This window comes from Tenrec ecaudatus, chromosome 4, assembly GCF_050624435.1.
Source record: "Tenrec ecaudatus isolate mTenEca1 chromosome 4, mTenEca1.hap1, whole genome shotgun sequence".
Taxonomy (NCBI): Eukaryota; Metazoa; Chordata; class Mammalia; order Afrosoricida; family Tenrecidae; genus Tenrec; species Tenrec ecaudatus.
In genome coordinates, this window is record NC_134533.1 from 109,251,037 (window position 1) to 109,270,434 (window position 19,398).

A 19,398-nucleotide genomic window follows, 5' to 3' on the forward strand; every position below is an offset into this window, starting at 1 on the left:
TGTATACCCATTTTCATTCCTGGAATAAATGCCATCTACCATAGTATATAATCCTTTTTATATATTGCTAGATTCAGAATCAAACTTCTAAAGACATTCTTGACTTTTCAAGAAAAGCAGAAATTAGTCAATTGTACTGATCTCTTTATAAAATCTCTATAAAAATAGAAAATTCAAATATCAGCATCTTTCTTCATTAGAACCAATAGCACAAAATATTCAAAACAATCAATTCTAAGTATAATCTACATGCCAACTGACAATGTAGACTACGTTTTCAAATTATGCCATTTTAAACAACAGTATACAAATACTTTATGTACTTGGATAACTATACCCTGTCACTGTGTCAAGGCTGACTCACTGCGACCCCTGTGATTTCCGAGATTATATCTGTTGATGGGAGTACAGAACTTAGTCTTCTGCTGCAGAGCTGCTTGTGGTTTCAAACTGCCCCGTGGAAGCATCGCAGCCCACTGCGCAGTCACTACAACAACAAGGCTCCCATGCACTTGGATGAGGGGAGTCAGTTCCATTCGGCAAAAATCAATTTTATTAAGATGCTATTCACCACTAAATTATAGGCTCAGAAAATTTAAATAAATGTTACAAAACGCAAAACCTAAGGAAATTCAAGCAATGAAAAAATTAAATATAATCCATTTTATTTAATGTGTTCACAATGACAAATTCAACACATTCTACAAGTGCAATTCACCAACAATGATTAATCTTCTAGTTGTGTAACATTTTCATCCTTTTTTCTGAGTGTCTTCTCTCCCATTGGCATGATCTCACTTGCCCCTAACTTTCCTATTCAATCTTTCTAGTTGACTGCTGTCAATTTTATTTCAATTACCTAGTTCTTGGATGTTTACAGTGAACATTACAGATGAATCTTCATTTTGGTTCTCCTTCAAAATGAGTTTGTAAAGGTCTGACTCTTTTTGAGAAGCGAGAAAATATCCTGGGTACAAGGATGATTCAAATCGACACTTATCATGTCCTCTAACGTTTCTCATAAAGAATATGATGTCACTTTTTGTATCATTGATAGCGTCAGGAGGACTGATTTCCTATGGAGAAATAAGAATATGAGTTAATTATTTAAGGACATGAAACTTTAAAATATACATTTTGAAGTACCATACTGCTCATAATTAAAGAAGATTTCCTTTTCCAGAATTAGGAGTAGAAAAGAAACTGACAAAAGGAATGCTTCTCCCTCTTAATTACTAATTTCCTATTCTCCTTGTCCACTCTGCTTCTCCACACCATGAAATGCACATTAGCTTGGCACTATGCGCCACTAGTTTGACCCTAATTTGCCTGACTGAAGTGCCCATCTGCCCAAGATGAAGTAGGGTTTCAGCAATGACCACAACCTCATTGGGCTAACATCAATTTCTGTCTTCTCTACCTATTTAAAGCTGAAGAAATCAATGCCCTGCTCTAATCGACTTCAGTTAGTGCTAGTTTCTGAGCCAACTTTGGGAGAGGCAGGAAGCACCAGGAATCTCAACTACTTCCTTCGAGAGGTCCTGGGACATGAAGCTTACAATATGGAGACACAGTGCTTGTTCTCAGGCTAAGTCCTGGGTTACCGTCTAGCTCTAATAGCTTAGTCAGCAGTCCTTGACTCTGTCTCTCTGCCAAGCATTTCAGTTCTAGCCTGTTGTTATGTGCTGTCCAATGGATTCCAGTTCATTCAACTCTAGTTGACAAATTAGAACTGCCTCAAAGGGTCCTAGCCTATGTTCTAATCTTTATAGAAGCAGATGCTATTTTTTCTTTCTTTTCTCCCTAGGAGCACACCTGGCCTTTCTGTGAGCAGTCAATCACAGTACTTAATTACTGTGTCTACAGCACACTTCCATTCCATCATATTAAAAAAAACCCTCAGAGCCATTGGGTCATTGGGACTCATAGTGACCCTATAGGGCAGGATAAAACTGCCTCTCTGGATTTTTGAGACTATGACTCTTTGTAGGAGAAACAAATCTCAACTTTCTCCTTAGAAATGCTTAATAGATTCAAAGCGCTGACTTTGTTGTGAGGAGCCCTATGTGCAATTCATTACACCACCAGGGCTCCTATAAATTCCATAGTAGCCTTGAGTAACTGTCCTGAATGGAGCACAGTTGAGTTAGGCTGTCTGCTGTAAGGTCATATGCGAATCCCTATTCTTTCAGCCACAGATAGATCAGTTGGAACTCTGAAGCTGTTAATCGCTTACTGCCTACCTTTTCCCCTATGTTTGCATTAAATATACTTTTCAGGATGGACTAGAACATGTGGGGTAAACTCAGCGTGGTTCTTAGGTGCCATCGAGTCAATTCTGGCCCTTACACAACAGAACGAAACACTGCTCTGTCCTGCACCATCCCCACAATTGTTCCTCTGCTTGAGCCCACTGTTGTAGCCACTGTGTCAGTCCATCTCGTTGAGTACCTTCCTCTTCTTTACCAAGTGTGAGGTGCTTCTCCAGGGACGGGTCCCTCCTGACAACATGCCCAAAGTATGTAAGACAAAGCCTTGCCATCTTTGCCTCTAAGGAGTACTCTTGCTATACTTCTTCTAAAACAGATGTTTGTTCTTTTGGCAGCCTACAATATTTTCAAAATTCTTCTCCAGCACCATAATTCAAATGCATTGATTCTTCATTCTTCCTTATTCAATGTCCAACTTGCACATGAAAATAATATGGCTTGGGTTAAGCACACCTTACTCCTCAAAGTAACATCCCTGTTTTCAATACTCTAAAGATGTCTTGTGCAGCAGATTTACCAAATGCAATGCAGCCTTTGACCTCTTGACTGTTGCTTCCAGAAGCATTGATTGCGGATACAAGTAAGACGAAATCCTTGACTTCAATCTTTTCTTCTTTATCATGATGCTACTTATTGGTCCATTTGTGAGGATTTTGGTCTTCCTTAAATTGAGCTGTAATCCATATTGAAGGCTGCAATCTCTCATCTTCATCAGCTAGTGCTTCAAGTCTTGCTCATTTTCAGCAAGCAAGGTTATGTCTTTTGCATATCACAGGTTATTAATAAGCTTTCCTCCAATACGGATGCCTCATTCTTTTTCATCTATTCTGGCTTTTCCAATGACTTGCTATGCATACAAATTGAATAAATATAGTGTTATGATTCAACGCTGTTGCATAACTTTCCTGAATTTAAACCATGTTAAGATTTCCTTGTTCTGTTCACACAACTGCCTTGTGATCCATGCATATGTCCTTCAGGAGCATAATGAAGTGTTCTGGAATTCCCATTCTTCTCAAGGCTATCCATAGTTTGGTATGCTCCATAGAGTTGTATCCCGTAGCATAGTCTATAAAACACAAGTAAACATCGTCCTGGTATTTTCTCCTTTCAGCCAAGCTATGTGACATCAGCAATGATATCCCTGGTTTCATGTCCTCTTCTGAATCCGGCCTGAACATCTGGTAGCTCTAAGTCAATGTATTGGTGCAACCACTGCTGGATGATTTTCATCAAAATTTAACTTTCATGTGATATTTTCAATGATTGAGTTGCAATAATGATTGTATCAGCAAAATGGATGGGGCAGGACCACATGGTGTTTTGTTCTGTTGCACATCGGTTGCTATGAGCTAATGATATTGTTCTATATGATTTGAACATTCAATTGGGTCATCTTTCTTTGGAATGGCTACAAATATGGATCGCTTCCTGTCAGTTGGCCAAGTAGCTGTTTCCCTAATTTCCTAGCAGAGATGACTAAGTGTATCCAGTGGTTCATCAGCTTGTTGAAACATTTCAACTGGCATCCCATCAGTTCCTGGAGCCTTGTTTTTGGCTAATGCTTTCAGTGTACTTTGAACTTTTCAGTGCCACTGGTTCTTGTTCAAATGCCACCTCTGGAAATGGTGGACTATCGACTAGTTCTTTTTGGTCGAGTGATTCTGTGTGTTCTTCCCATCTTCTTTGGATGCTTCCTGGATCACTCAATATTTTCCCATAGAATTCCAATGTCGCAACTCCAGGCTTGAGTTTTGAGTTTAAGATATGCTGAGTGTATTCTTCCCTTTTGGTTTTCTAACTCCGGGGTTGTGCACATTTTATTCAAATATTTTACTTTATCTTCTTGAGCTACTCTTTGAAATCTTCTCGGAAGCTCTTTGATTTTTCGTCTCTTCCATATTTCTTCTCTCCTATACAATTAAGAACAAGTCTCAGTGTCTTTTCGGACACACATTTGGCATTTCTTTCTCTTTGATGACCTTTTCCTTCTCCATGAATAGCATTCTTGACTCCTCCCACAGCTCTTCAGGTCTCTGTCATTAGTGTTCAATGCAACAAACCTGTTCTTGAAATGGTCTCCAAATTCAGGGGATGATAGTATAAATGATATCTTCCATTGGAGCTTAACTCTGCAGCTGCCCATAGTAGAGCTGACCTAAGAAACAGACCCTAAACTAATCTTGGAATAAACAGAAGTCTAATTGTATATGAAATATTACCCTTAGTCATGATTCCCAAAGTTCTGGAAATACCAAAGAGGAAGATGAGTCTATTGGTCCAAACTTAGCATGGAAAGCTGTAGTTGAAGGTGACGATGAGTATAACAGGTGATCTCTCTAAGCACAGTTAGAAATCACATTTCAGAACAAAGGCAAGGACATTGCGGAGCAGTAGCTCTTTCTGGTTTGGGCACTGATCACTTGGAGTCACTGCAGGGAAACTGCACAATAAATATGTAAACCATCCAGGGGACCTGGGAGAACCTTCACCATGAACAGGCTTCTTTCGTGAAACAAGAGGGCTCCACGAGTCTAAATGCTTCTTTAGACCAGGAGAGGTTAGAGTTTAAACTTGAAGAAATAAGCTCAACCTTGAATCAAGTCTGAAAGACCAAATCCTGAGCAAATCTGGATGTATACACAGGAAAATAAACCGGTGTTTATTTTGTGTTATAAAAGTTCATGTCCAAATAAAAAAGGGAGGGGTAGCCTAGGACTTTGTAGTTGACTAATCAGCACAGGAAGGCAAACACATTTTAGTAGCTACTGTGTTTTATTATCTAGAACACACTTTCTGTCCACAATCACTGCTTATAACTTTATTAATGGGAAACAAAAGAATAAAGGCCAAAAGATAAAACTGGTCCCAGCTTCTTCTTTTCTCTCTCTTCCTCCTCTCTGACCTTTCCTCCGACTAGTATTTACTGAGCTCCTCACAGAAGTTGTGAAGATAATGAAGCTTAAATTATCAGACCACCTCACTTGCACAGGCCTCTTCCAAAGCCCCCTCTTTTCCTAGTCTAAATAAATTTATAATTTATTTATTTGCCGTTCATAATTATATATTTAAAATATATTAAATGTGCCTTCAGTAATTATCTATTTTTAAAAGGTTACCAACATTGCATAAGTTTAGCACCCCAAAATTTGTTTTCCCCAGTTGTTTTTTTTCAATTTTATTTATTTATTTTTACTTAACAGTTTTATTGGCACTTCACCCACATATCATACAATTCAATAGTTCAACCATTCAAGCAGAATTGTACAATCTTTACCACAATCAATTGTAAGACATTTTCTTTTTCTTTGTACTCACTGCTATTTGTGTAATTATTTTTTCCAATTGTGGCAGAAATATGCACAACAAAACATTCCCCAATTCAATCCACATAATCCGAAGTTGAAGGAGGGATTAGTATCTGAGCCTAAATTGCGGTAGAAGGAGATGGATGACAGTGGTAGTGTGAGATCCATTTGTGGAACTACAAAGGAAATAACCCTCTGGAGGACACCCCCATCTAAAGATGCGGGATGGGAGGAAAGCGGTCACTAAACAGAGTGCTTGGGAGAGAGGAGTAAGAAGACAAAGGGATAAATCTGATCTGAGCAGTTAAAACTTTGTCAGTAGATCACCCCTATGATGCAGGCTGTACCTGATCTGGTTTCCGAAGTTTTCAGTATTTTTGGTTTGTATTGTTTTGTGTGGTTTTTGTTCACATTAGAGTGTAGCTCAGAGGTGTTATGTCAATGGAGGTCACCCTCTTGAAGCTGGGTTATGTCTTCTCTGATTTTGTGTATGAAACCCACGATTGATGAACCTATAGGGACAGCAAGTAGAATAAGGGGTGTGGGGGCAGTTGGGTTCAGTGGTGGTGGTGAGGTAAAAGGCAGACGATGTCAAGGAGCCTATGTAGAAAAAGAATGTTTGGAAACTGATAGTGGTAAGAATTATACAATTCTACTAGACACGACTGAACTATAGAATGATATATGTATTAAATCCCAACTTAACAACAAAATAGTCTCTAATTCAACCACGTCTACATGTATAATTCAGTTCCATTGATTATACTCTTCATTTTCAACCACCATTAACATAAATTCAATGCTATCTAAGCAAAATTCTTCCTCCTTCACCCATGATAGCCATAGGTCAAGTTTGGTTTCTTTTTCCCCCCAGTATTTTTCTTGATATAATATTCACATATCATACACTTCCATAGTTAAATTGCTTTTTCTAAAGGGTAGTATGGACATCATCACAATGAGTTCTAATGCTCCCTCCTCTGATTTCCATTTTCTTAGCACAATTCATTGTCTTCGCCAGCAAGTATTCACTGGTGGGTCAGGCTGATCCCAGTTTCCAAGTCTTCCTTTGTGGCTGCATCCGTTTTTCCCACCCCACGTGGTTTGAGCATGGCCATCTCTTCCATCCCTTCTGGTTCTCAATGACAACATGCTTAACCCTCCCCATTTCAGCCCTTTAATGTTGTTAGGAGAATTAAGTTTCGTCCATCAGATGATGGGATGAGAACTCTTTGATCCCATGTAGGAGTGGGACTCTGGTTTGAAAGGGATGGTTCAGGGACTTGTCTGGAGGCGGTTACCTGTTAGATACACACTGCTCTTACTTTGATTCTATTTTCCAGTGACTTTTTGCCCTCCCTCCCAAGTTTCCACTTGTCACTGTTAACAAGGATCGTTGCTAACTTTATGCTAGTGGGAACTAGGGATCGTGACAGAAGTGCTTTATTGGCACATTTCTACTCAGAAAAAAAATATCCACAGTCTGAGATTCACCTCAGAAGCACCCACTCTTAGTGATTTATGAGCATCCAGTGGCTGCGCTCGTTGAGAAGGAAATATTCAACATCTGCTCATAGCTCCAGTGAATGGATGTTTACAGAACAGTGGAGAAAAAGAAAGTGCCAAAACAACTGATAACCTGGCTTTGAGATGCATCAAATCATGACTTTTACAGTTGGTTGTGTTAATTTTATTCCCTTAGCTTAAAAATAAAAATAACACAAACCACCTGAAAGCAGAAGGATGTGGCCAAGATTTAGGTTTAAGAAACAAGGACGGGGAAGGTGGGGGAGAAAGGAGGAACCAATCCCAATGATCTACATATAGCACCCGTCCTGGGGATGGACAACAGAAAAGTGGGTGAAGGGAGATATTGAACAGTGTAAGACATGAAAAAAATGGTACATTATCAAGGGTTCATGAGGGAGGGAGGATGGGAGATGGAAGGGGGAAAAATGAGGAGCTGATACTAAAGGCTCAAGTAGAAAGAGTGAAGATGACAACAAATGTACAAATGTGCTTGACACAATGGATGTATGTATGGGTTGTGATAGGAGTTGAATGAGCCCCCAGTAAAATGATTTTTAAAAACCCAACAAGGACAATTAGGGGTTAATATTATCATCACGATTTACTAAGGAGATATGTACAGAAGTGTAATTTGCTTTATTCTATGTAGCAGGAATTGTTCGGGGTGTCACATGCTATTCTTAATTGAAAGGGATAATTTACCCATGTTTTTAATATTTAAAAGATCTGTAGACTGATTATTCAGAAGACCTAAATTATAAAACAGCATTATCCATATCCTCCCTGAGACAGGTTCAGAAAAACTATGTTGCCACTACAGTTTAGGGAGGAGTTTGACAATTTTTAGTAATTATCCATTATAATGAAGTAGTCCTGTTCTAGTTCATAAACAAGACTACAAATGAAATAAGGCTCGGTCTTACCTTAAAGTTAATAGTTTTGTTCTCACAGGACAGAGTGTGGGTTTTATTCATATACTTCACTGAGAGGGACACTGGTAGACTTCTAGGCATGGTGTCTTTATACTTCTTTATTATAAATGTAGTCTGGGCTGCATTATCTGAAATAGACATTGGTAAATCAGAACACTAGGCCGAAGATTACTTTTTCAACAGTTATTGGCATATAATTCACACATTGTACAATTAAACAGTTTAATCACATCCAGAAGAGCTATACAATCACCACGACAATCTGTTTTAGAACATTTTCTTAATTCTTGTAATCATCATTATTAGTTCCCCATGACCCCTAACCTCTCCTGTCATACCACCAGGGAACCATCAATCCAGTTACTGTCTCTATAGATTTACCTATCTGGGGCCCCTTATGCAGAAAAACACTAAAAACAAACAAACTGACTAACAATAGCAAAGTAAAGCAGCTATAAACCTCCATTGAAAAGTAGAAAATATTAAAAACTAGAACAAGTTTAAATGGATCATAAAGGAGAACAAATGATTGGGTGATACATTGTAACCTAACATCATCTGCACTAATCCACTTTCCAATGCATTCTGCATGACAGCAAAGCTATTCAAAGCCTTGGTTCATGGCCAGAGGGGATTCACCAGGGGTTTAGCCCACATGTTTCCCCTTAACATGGAAACAGCTTTACAATGGGTCACAAGGGATAGCCAATGATAGTACATTTTGACCCATCTTTATCTGCCACCATCAACTTTATAATGCTGACACCAGAACTGTTCACATCCCTGAATTATGGAGGGGTTCACTGGAGGCTTAATCCATGTGTGGACCCTGTAAGTGGATTTTGGTCTTCGGCCATCATCCATAGCCTTCTGCAAATGTATTCACAATTTAAACTCTGATAATGTTTCCTCCTTTAACTTTGATTATATTATTTACAATCCTTGGATTACACAGTGGGCTCCTGATTCGAAGTCTCACTTAGATGGCTGCTTGTTTGAAAACAAGCCTTGAAGAGCCCAGACACTATTCAGTTTCCTCATCACACGTTGCTGAAGCACCCAGATTCTTTGTGTCTCTTTATGAGCTTTAGCATCAAGCAGGGCCATGTCATAAGAACTCATTGTTAGACTGGGGCTAGAATCAAGTGCAAGCCCCAAATCTGTTTATGCATCTATGGTTTATATATGTATCTGGTCCATCGTTGTTATTTTTTGGTTAGATAACATTGTCCATCATCCCGCTCGGGCATCACTTCCACTGCCATCAAGTCACTACTGACTCAGAGCAACCCTAAAGAGTGGGTAGACGGAGCTAGTCAGGTTTATATTTGCAAGTATTTTAAAAATACCTCTGCAGTCAGAATCAGGCATATCCTCCAACAGTGGTTGTTTCCCTTGGTTAATGAAGAGAACTTGGTCCTTCACGTTTCGTATGATTGCAAATTTTGGTGGTCCAAGCTTGCTGAAGTAATCTGATTCCATGTTGTCTATAATATACATTATCATTAAGAAAACGATTTTAAAAATCAAGTAGGTGTACTATATACTTGTTTTCATTAACTATAATTTTCAATAATAATAATGGTTTCAATAATTAGTCTTCTATTATGGAAGCATCCATAACGAAGCTGGCTGTTGTTTTTTACTACTTGCAGGGCACATCCCGCTTCATCACTCAGAACCTTCATCTCTAAAACCTCAAATTCAAACATCCTACTCTCTGACCAGAATTGTTTGTCTTCCTTAGTTTCTAATAGTTTTATCCCAACTATACATGTTCTTAGGTGCTACAGAGCTCTTTGGTCTCCTCACTCGTCCATTTCTTTCCTTTCTGATCAGTGTCCTGGGTGTACTCTTTATGGAAGCCATTCTGAATTACTCTGCATTTCTTATGCGTGCCCTACTTACAGTCTTCTAATTGTTGCCTTAAACACTGTCCACGAGCAATTAAAATCTTTCTTTAGATCACGTCTTCTTCAAAGTGTCTTCCTGAACCTGCTGGACTGAGTTAGGTGTTCCTTCTAAAATGCTCCATCATCCTGTGCAATGTGTACCTTACCACATTCCAAAGCCTTTTTTTGCGTGCCTACTTCTCCTGTAGACACTGAGTTTAGCTCACCATTTAATCCCAGGGCCCAACATTGTGCCCGGGATGCAGATACCCATGTTTATTGAATTAAATCAACAGTCATATCTTTGAGATACATGAAGGACTGGTATAAAAGCAAGTTTGCTGTATTTAAAAATTTCTCGACCAGGAAGATCACCGTAGGAATGGAGAAATGGCTACTCATAAGGAAACTAGCATTAAAGACTGATGACCTTTAATGGGGCCGCAGGCTAGACGTGGGCGTGATCCCTCTTAACGCCAGCAGGACTGGCTGCTAGTGAGCTTCAGGAAGAAAATTAGATGACAGAAGCTCAGAGTTCTCTTTGCTCAACCCTTCCCCACCACCCCTACTTCCAGAATTCTTGGCCCCCTAGGAATCTCCCAGGCTTCTTTCCAAACCATTTCTGAGACAGGAGGTTGAAGGAAAAAGGTGTTCTTGATTTTGGATAATTATAATGCTTCAGTCCCCTCTTTCTATACTCCCTAGAGAATAAACTACTCCGTCCTGATATTAACACCTATGTGACAGCTGTGGCTTATTGTGTACTTAGTAAGCACTTCAGGATTTCCTAAGATGTACAGAGGCATATTTTACCAGAGATTCTCTTTTTTGTTTTTTTTAAAAAGAAACCACTCTGGTCTCTTAAGAGGGGTGGTGAAGGAGGGAAGGCCCTCTTACAGATGGACTGGCACAGTTCAAGCATCAGAAGAACGGTGAGGATGGAGGCCTGTGAGGCCCAGGCCCAGGCTGTGTCTGGTTTTGTTGTCGGTCACTGTGTGCCAGAACTGACTCAATGGCTCCTCACAGCGACAACACAGTCTTCTTTATTCTGAGGTGGGGGGTGCTACGTTCCTTCGAGGCCAAACGAGCTCCCCAGAGAGCTGGCACTCAGTGGGCACTGACTCCCATATGAGCATGCTGATATGCATGGGTCTGTGGAATCCTGACCAAAGAGCCACTGAGATTACAAAGAAAGAGCAATAAATGTATACTTTACCATCATTATCAGCTGAGGGAGAAAAAGAGAGAAGAAAATATGTTAGATTCTGTATTTCAACTCAAAATCTCCTGTCACCCTACTTTTTAAAAACCACTGTTTACCATCATTTCCCATTTTCTAAACCCTCTCATTCTGTGATCGCTTTTGTGAGCCTCCATCACAAATACTTCACAAGCACCAGCAGGTCCTTTCAAGTGAAGCCCATTCGACTGACTGTGTATAAAATCCAGTCTGTAAATATAAAGGTGTAGCACAAAGGAAATTTTAAGGTGATGGATTTTAATCATAGAGTTATGACTTCAATGGGAAGTCGTCTACGCATGTGGATGTTCTATGATGCCTTCAAATGAAGCTAAACTTCCCGTGGAAGAGCAGCCTATGAGAGATGCATCTTCAAAATCCATTGTAGTTCAAGTGTCTTTACATGTGCCTCATTCACAGACGGCTAGATTTAAGATGTCTGCCAATAACCTACCCATTTGCTTTAGGAAATGTAGACCCAGAAGGTACTCTGCTTTGTAGGTTTCTCATGCAGGCACCTGCTACCACCGTGTGAGACATCCATCATTTCCTGAAGGACTACCATGTAACTAGAAAATCTGCTGCAACAAGGTACTGAGACTCAGTCGAGCCCCCAATTTTTCCCAGAGAAGAATCTCATTCATCATATAATGGAAGTTGGCAACAAAAGGGAGTCACTTACTAGTTTACCTTCCAACCTTTTAAAAAAGTTCAGTTCACTTCTTTGAAAGCTTACTGTCTTAGACTTACACAGAAAGTAAAGTGTATTGTTAATAAATTTCATTTCTATCAAGTTGATGTAAGTGTCTTCCTCTTGCCCAGCAGCCATCTTGATGCCTAAGGAAAGCAGAGAGTCATCTCTTAACGAGGAAACCATTATTCTTTTGTCAGTTTGTACTGCCTCCACATTCAGAAGTCAGAGTGTCCGCAGTATGCCGGTGGACACTCTGGATAGTTAATAAATGCCACAGGTTTTTGGTTTATGAATACTTCTTCTTTTAAACTTCCCCTTGCAGATTATTCAATATTTGGACATGGAAAACATTTTTCCATTGAAACAACGGTATAAGAGGCGAATAAGTGGCTCATTTTTGAACTGATCTATTTTTATATTAATTTAATAATATTTAAAAATCAATAGATGCAGCTGAGGATTCCAGGAACACACCTAACCCTGCTGTTTAACTAGGAACCAAGTCCATCCCTCCCTTAACAACCAGTGAGCTCACAAGGGCGCGAGGCCAAGGTTTGATGACTTCATTGTCAAACTGCTAAAAGGTGAAGTGATGTACATATGGTGTCCCTGCCTGCGGTGGGCTCCGATGGGAAACGCAAAAAGGATCTGGCATCTGTCATGTCAGTCTTTCTCTCTTCGCAGTAGCAGCTTCTGCTCTAGAATTTGAACTGTACTATGTTTATTGACACAGGCAATGTATGAATACGTTCTTGCTGTGACTTGAATGTTCATTCATGACTTGAATGATTTAAAAGTTTCTCTTCTTCCTCTTCTCCTCCCCCCAACCCCACCACGGTGTATGCCCTTGAAGACTTTTGTCTATGAACAGTAGTTCTAGATCTAAGAAGTTTGTGAACTTAGATGGGAAAAAAATTAGACTTATTTTTACCAACTTTTAACTGAAATTTAGCGTTTTCCCATTATTTGCACATTGAGATTAATAGTATCTGTTACAAATTGTGCAAATATCTCAAAAGATGGATTAAGTTGATGTCTACTTAAAATCACAGAGGATGTTTATCCACACTATTAGATCTTTGTTACGTACTCTGTAAATAAATAGGTACCCACATAGTATATCACACTTTGTTTACCAAAAAATAAAAAGGTTTGATATCTTTAATTTGTTTTCTATGTATTAAGTGGCTAAATGCATGACTGGTGGTTCAAACCCAGCAGCCACTCTGAGGAAGAAAACTGAGACTGTCGGCTCCTGTAAAGATTTAAAGTCTTGAAAACCTGAAATAGGGTCACTATCAGTCAGCTCACTGGCAGTGGGTTTTTTCTTTGTTCTTCTGAGTGTATGTGGTTTTAAGTAATCCCAAATGTGTAATTTTGTGCCTGTGAAGACCTTACTCTGAGAAAGTCTCTACAGACTATGCAACAGAGTCCGTGTCTCACAGATGATGGGGACCTCTTCTGGTGTTCAGTACTTCCTAGGGCTCCTGAGACACTGATGGGCTCCAAGGGAGGGAGCTGGTCACACCTATTTGTTAGGTGTGTTTATTAGCCTGTGTGTACAGGTAGAGAACTTATTCAATTTTTTTCTAGCATAATCTAAGTCCAAAGATATATGGTTAGAAAGGATGGACAGTAAAACCCAGATTTAAGCTAATCCAAAATGTTTGGGAAAATTACTTGTTAGTTGGGGTCTTGGATGACCAAATGGCTCAGAAAAATGAGAAAAAACTTTTGGGGAAAGAAAGGAAAAATAAAACTAAAATCCAAGATCTTTCCCCCCTCATACTTTAGATGTACGGATGTCTACTCTACAAGGAGTGATTGTTTAGAGTCTAATCACTCTTAAAGGATAGTGTAAAAACAGAGCCCTGGTGGAACAACAATGCAGCGCTCGACTGCTACCTGAAATGCTGGGAGGTTTAAAACCAACCAGTGTTTCCACGGGAGAAAGATGTGGTGACCTGCGCCCACAGAGATGACAGCCAAGAGAACCCCATGGGACAGTTCTATTCTGTCCCATGGGGACCCTTGGCATCAAAAATCAACTCAGTGGCACCTAGCTACAATAACATAATACGCAAACAAAGGCAACAAGTACAATCTCTACGTTTTTTAAATCTTTAAGCGCAAATTTTATCATAGTCTTATCTAAAACTTTAGAAACATTACAGAATGCAGTAAGTAAGCTCTATTCTCAAAGATCTTTATTGTAAAGTCTAAATCTGATGATCAGAAATCATTATGTTCCTTTTTAAAAAAAATAGTTCAATGTCTGTTTTTGACTTTTAGGAGTGTTTTCCAGTGGTGTCTGATGGGCTGTCATGCCCTGGCCCCAAAGTGTATTTTGATACTCCCAGGGGAATTCCTTGCTATTCTGTTGCACGCCCTTAGTGTTTTGCTTCGGTGTGGTGGGGTCAGGTTGGGCACAAATGCCAAACTATGTCTCCAGTGTTGTCTCCTGTAGGGCTATGTGTCATTGCGGGATGTCTATGCTTATTTTTAGAATCAGGTTATGGGTGCGTTAATCCCTGACAGCACAGTGAAGTGCTCCACCTCCACCCAAAAGGCTTGTATTTGGAATCCACCCAAAGGCACTGCAGAAGGCAGGCCTGCAAATCCGCTTCTGCAAGGTCCTGGCCTTGGCAACACTAGGAACTCTTCCACTCTGCACAAGGGCTCAACTCAACAGCAACCGACAACTGCACTGCATGTTTACTAAGTTCATCAGGGAACGGGCATAGAGGAAACAAGCAGTCACCTTAAAACAACTGTTAGCACTAGACAATGTTGGAATTCACTCATCACTTAATTATGGAATGTGGTAGTCATATAATTGTCAATTTGAGAGGATTATGAGTGAAGGGGTGGAGTCTAGTCTGTCAATCGGTTCCTAGCCAATGAGGCTTCTGTGTGGGCATGGCCTTCCCTTGAGAATTCTGGGAAATCTGGTATTTCCTCCTTGGAGATGGGAGACTCTTGCTTCACACCCTGGGAGACAGAGGAGCTGACAAGACACATGGACCCACCCTGATGCAGAGACCCCTGCCAGCGCTGAGATATTTTCAATGACACTGGATAGAAAGACTTTCTACCACTGACCTTCTACATTCTGCATCATTACATGTGTTTCATGAGTCTGAAGAGGACTTTATAGATTGGTATCGGACATATGGGCTAGTATTGGACTTGGACTGGACTGGGCTGGGATGCTTTGTCAGTGTTCAATTCCTCTTGTATATAAATCTCTTTCTTATACACATATGTGTCTCCATGGATTTGTTTCTCTAGTCCACCCAGACTAATACACGGAACAACCACTATTTACCACACATGGTGTTAGATGCTGATGAAACACACATAAATGAGACTCAGGTACTTCCTTATAGTTACTCAGAGACTAGAGAGAGACAAATATCTAAAAAATAACAGCGTAGTATACTGAATGCTGTAACAGCTGGATCTAAAAGAAATTTCTCTCTCTGGGGTAGGCTTTTCAGAGGACAATGATTGGTTTGCCATGAGAGACAGCAAGTATTTTTAAGACCAAGGGTAGGGTATTCCAGACCGAGAAAAACCAACGTGAGCAAAATCAGGAAGTAGGGAGGCTTAAAGCACTGAGCTTGTTGGAGGTCTCATGCATTTGACCTGAAGTAATGCAATACAGGAAGAATGACTTCTACAGAATGGTTAAACTTTGTCTCATGGACTTTAGACATGTTTTCAAGAGAGACTAGTACCTGGAAAAGGACTAGCAAAGCAGAGGGGCATCAAATAAAAGGAAGCCCCTCACCAAGATGGATTGATAGAGTGGCCCCAACAATGGGCTCAAACGTCTCAATTGTGAGGATGGTGCAGGACCAGTTACGTTTTGTTCTGCTATGCCGAGGTTCGCTGAGTCAGACCCGCCTCAACAGCACCTAACCCTATTTCCACAAATACAGGAAGAATGCATCTGAAGTTGTCACATAATTCAAGATTAATTTTACTTGGGAATAAATGTAAGAAGCCCTGTTGGGTAAGCATGGGACTAATTGAAAGGTTGGTTGTTCAAACCCACCAGCTGCAAACCCACCACAGGAGAAAGTTGAGACTGTCTGCTCCCATAAATGGTTACAGCCTTGGAAACCTTGAGTCACTATGAGCAGGAATCAACTTGATGTCAGTGGCTTGGGTTTTGGGGGAATGAATGTAAAAAATGTGAGGAGATACTCTTGCAGTGCATAGCTTTACAACAGTCAAAGTGTGATTTCTTGCCCTCTCTTTTCAACTTCTCAGATTACTACAACTTTCTAAAGAAGTCTATCAAGGTAGTTTGATTTCTTCATATCATTTGACATTGCTGTTGGAAGTATAGTTGTTTTAATAATGCTAACACATAAAAGCATAATAATAACCCATATATCCCAAGGACTTCTGAGGTATATAAACATCAGGTGGCTCGCATAATCTGATATTGTAGCAGACAATTCTATCAGGAGGAAGAGACACTTCCAAGTAGCAAAAATGTAAATAGTGTGCAAGTCACTTGGGCTGTCAATATTGAAATGATTGCATTATTTCACTAACTGGACAACGGACGCATTCATGTGGACCAAGTCAAGGAAACATTCACATGCACGCTGGGCTGTACTGGCGACACGGTTGGCAGCTAGAAACCACCAGCTGTTCTGCTGGAGAAGGATGAGGCTCGCACTCCCCTAGAGTTTCAGTCTTGGAAATGCATAGGGGCAGCTCCACTGGTTTCTACATGGTCGCTATGAGATGGAATAGATCCCAGGGGAGTGCTTTTTTTGCGGGGGTTGGGATAGGGGGGTTAACATGATATCAGTAAATTAAACAAAGACTGGGGAGGTGCATAGGCCCCCCCCAACAAACATAAATACCAATGCATAAACAATCCTACCTCATCAAAAATAAACAATAATCTCCAAGTGTGCACGTAGGCAGACAGATAAGATGAACAGGTATGAGAAGGCTTAGCGGACCACCCTCATGACCATACATGGGTATTGCAGATGATATGTCTATATACATGTATGTGCTCTACATGTTTCCCGCATATTAGAGAACAAACAAGGGGTGGATGCATGTGAACTTTTTTGCTAAGTGCCATTGAGTTGACTCCAATTCACAGCTACCCTGACCTACCCTTTCTCACGATTGCTATGTTTTGAGCCCATGGTTGCAGCAACTATGTCAGGTCATCTCATTAAGGGACCTCCTTTTTTCCTGCAGCGCTATTTCACCAAATATGTTCCAGGGACCGGCCTCTCCTCCTAACACGTTCCAAATCTGAAGTCTTCCCAACTCCCTTCTCAGTGGCATGTAGCTGTATTGCCTCAAAGATTTGTATATTTCTTCACCATAACCAAAGACCTTGAAGAAGTGGGCCACGGGAGGTGTTGAATCACAATTGCAAGGGATATCAGGGCCAATTGGCATAACATAGACCACAAAGACAATGCTTCCTATTCTGCTTTGGTGGGTAGCAACTGGGATTGTAAGCCTTGTGAGTGGCCATCTAAAGTGCTACTATTGGCCTCTCTCTATCCAGAGCAAAGAACAAAGAAACAAAAATTGCACGGAAACAATTACTCCAAAGGATTTATGTGAAATTCAGTCTTCACCGTCTGGTGGAACTAGATGGTGTCTGGCTGACTGCTCTGAAAGGGACTGTAACAGAAGGTCTGAGATAGAGTGGAACAAAACTCAACATCAAAAAGATTAGGCTTTCTGGTTAGGGAGAAACTGGTGGAAGCCCTTAGTCACCCTTCAGTTCTGGAACTGAACCCACTTTCTCCACTTTTTTTGTTAGGCCCTCAGCACATCTAGGTTTATAAAGGATTGTGTGTTCTCGCAGCTTCTCCCCATCCCCGCCACACACCCCTTTTTCATGTATCTTGTTTACCTCTTCATTTATGAAACTTGCCGTTCCATTTAGATAAAAATGCTTTGAGCATTTTAGCTAAGATTCTCAGATTATTAAAAAAAAAAAAGAGTATGCCACCACAGAAAGACCTTCTCAAGAATATGCAGCATCAACTGGATCTTAAAACTGACAAAAGGCTTTAGTTCTACAAACCAAAACCCACTGGAATCAAGTGGGTTTCAACTATCATGACCCTAAGTGACTGACTGGGCCAGGTAAACACTGGAATTACCATGATTAAAATTAGGCCACGGCAGCTGCAATTGTGTCTGGGCAAGTTACTTAATCTTTCAGAGTCTCAGTTTCCTCCTTCATACAAGGAAGTTGGACAAATCAATCTTTGAGACCTTTTTCGATTTTAAAACTTCTGTGAATCCAATTCTGATTATGTGAGTCTATATTCCGATTCAGTTGCAAGGAGATAACCATTTATTTGTGGGAAAATGATTCAATATTTCAATTCTAGGAAACCTTCATCATTCCAAGATAATGCATATGTATTTGTTGGATATTTACTTTATAGCCAAAGGAGTCCCTGAGTTGCACAAAGGCAGAACTACTAGCTGTATGGTTAATAGTTCAAACTCACTCCAAGATACCTTGAGAGGTATCTCTGGGGATCTGCTTGAAAACACCATGGAGCAGCTCTCCTTTGCATGTATGTGCTCCTCATGAGTCAGAATTAACCTGATGGTCATTAACCACAATTCTATCACCAACATTGTTTAGTCACTAGAGTTTAAAAGCATACGATTGTTTTAGAAGTAGTGTCTTGAAGTTGAAAAGCAAGTGTGATCATGTTTATCTTCACACACTTTTGTGAAATCTGCATGGGAAAAAATGAGGAAGCACACATAGAGTCCGGTGGCAACTGATTTTGATAGTATCAAGGTCAAAATGTCATTTTCCATGCTATAAATCATTTTAGACATGAAAAGCTTGCCAACTAAATTACATGTGAATAAGAGAGGAGAGTAGGATTGGAATGAAGACTTTAAAGAGTTAGTAAATTAAATAGTTAATGGTCCAATAAATAAATAGTTCATAGTAAATGGAATATTTAATCAGCTGTTAAATATATACAGAATGGCTGTGCTATTTTGAAATCAAATCCCACACCACTAAAAAAAAAGAGAGAGAGAGAAAATTGAACCAATATAAGTGGAAATTTCTTTGAAAGAAAGAGAATTAGATTAAACCTTACAGGGAATTTAAGGTTTGTATAGATGGAGAAAGGCATGGGTAAGATAGGTAGATACATAAGAACACATTTATGTGATCATCAAGACAGCGTTGCAATGAGGGGTTGGATTAAATAGAGTTATTTTTCAGCTAGGAAACCATGAACACAATTAGGTTACTGGGGGCTTTGAAAGTCAGGTAGCGTCGTGAAAAATTTGAATGCAACCTCAGGCACTAGGAATATACTGTAAGTTAATGAGCTGGCAAGAAGTACATTCTGAAAGAGAGTGAAAACAGGCTATGAAGCTACTCTACCAATTCACATGGCAGGAATATTATCAAGGGGTCAGATATAAAACAATATTGTGAGAGATGTCATAAAACTTGATAAGTATGCAAAAAGAGGGGGTGTTTAAGG

The 19,398-nt window shown here is 39.9% G+C and overlaps 1 protein-coding gene across 1 annotated transcript; it reads right to left on the reverse strand.

Moving 5' to 3' along the window:
* Positions 1 to 689: 689 nt before the first annotated feature.
* Positions 690 to 12,001, reverse strand: IL18 (interleukin 18). Its single transcript, XM_075548760.1, has 5 exons — positions 11,923 to 12,001; positions 11,149 to 11,160; positions 9,390 to 9,527; positions 8,032 to 8,168; positions 690 to 1,076 (listed from the first exon to the last, which is right to left on the reverse strand). The coding sequence occupies exons 1-5, from the start codon at positions 11,999 to 12,001 to the stop codon at positions 852 to 854; spliced, it is 591 nt and encodes a 196-aa protein (XP_075404875.1). The 3' UTR covers positions 690 to 851.
* Between the last annotated feature and the right edge of the window lie 7,397 nt (positions 12,002 to 19,398).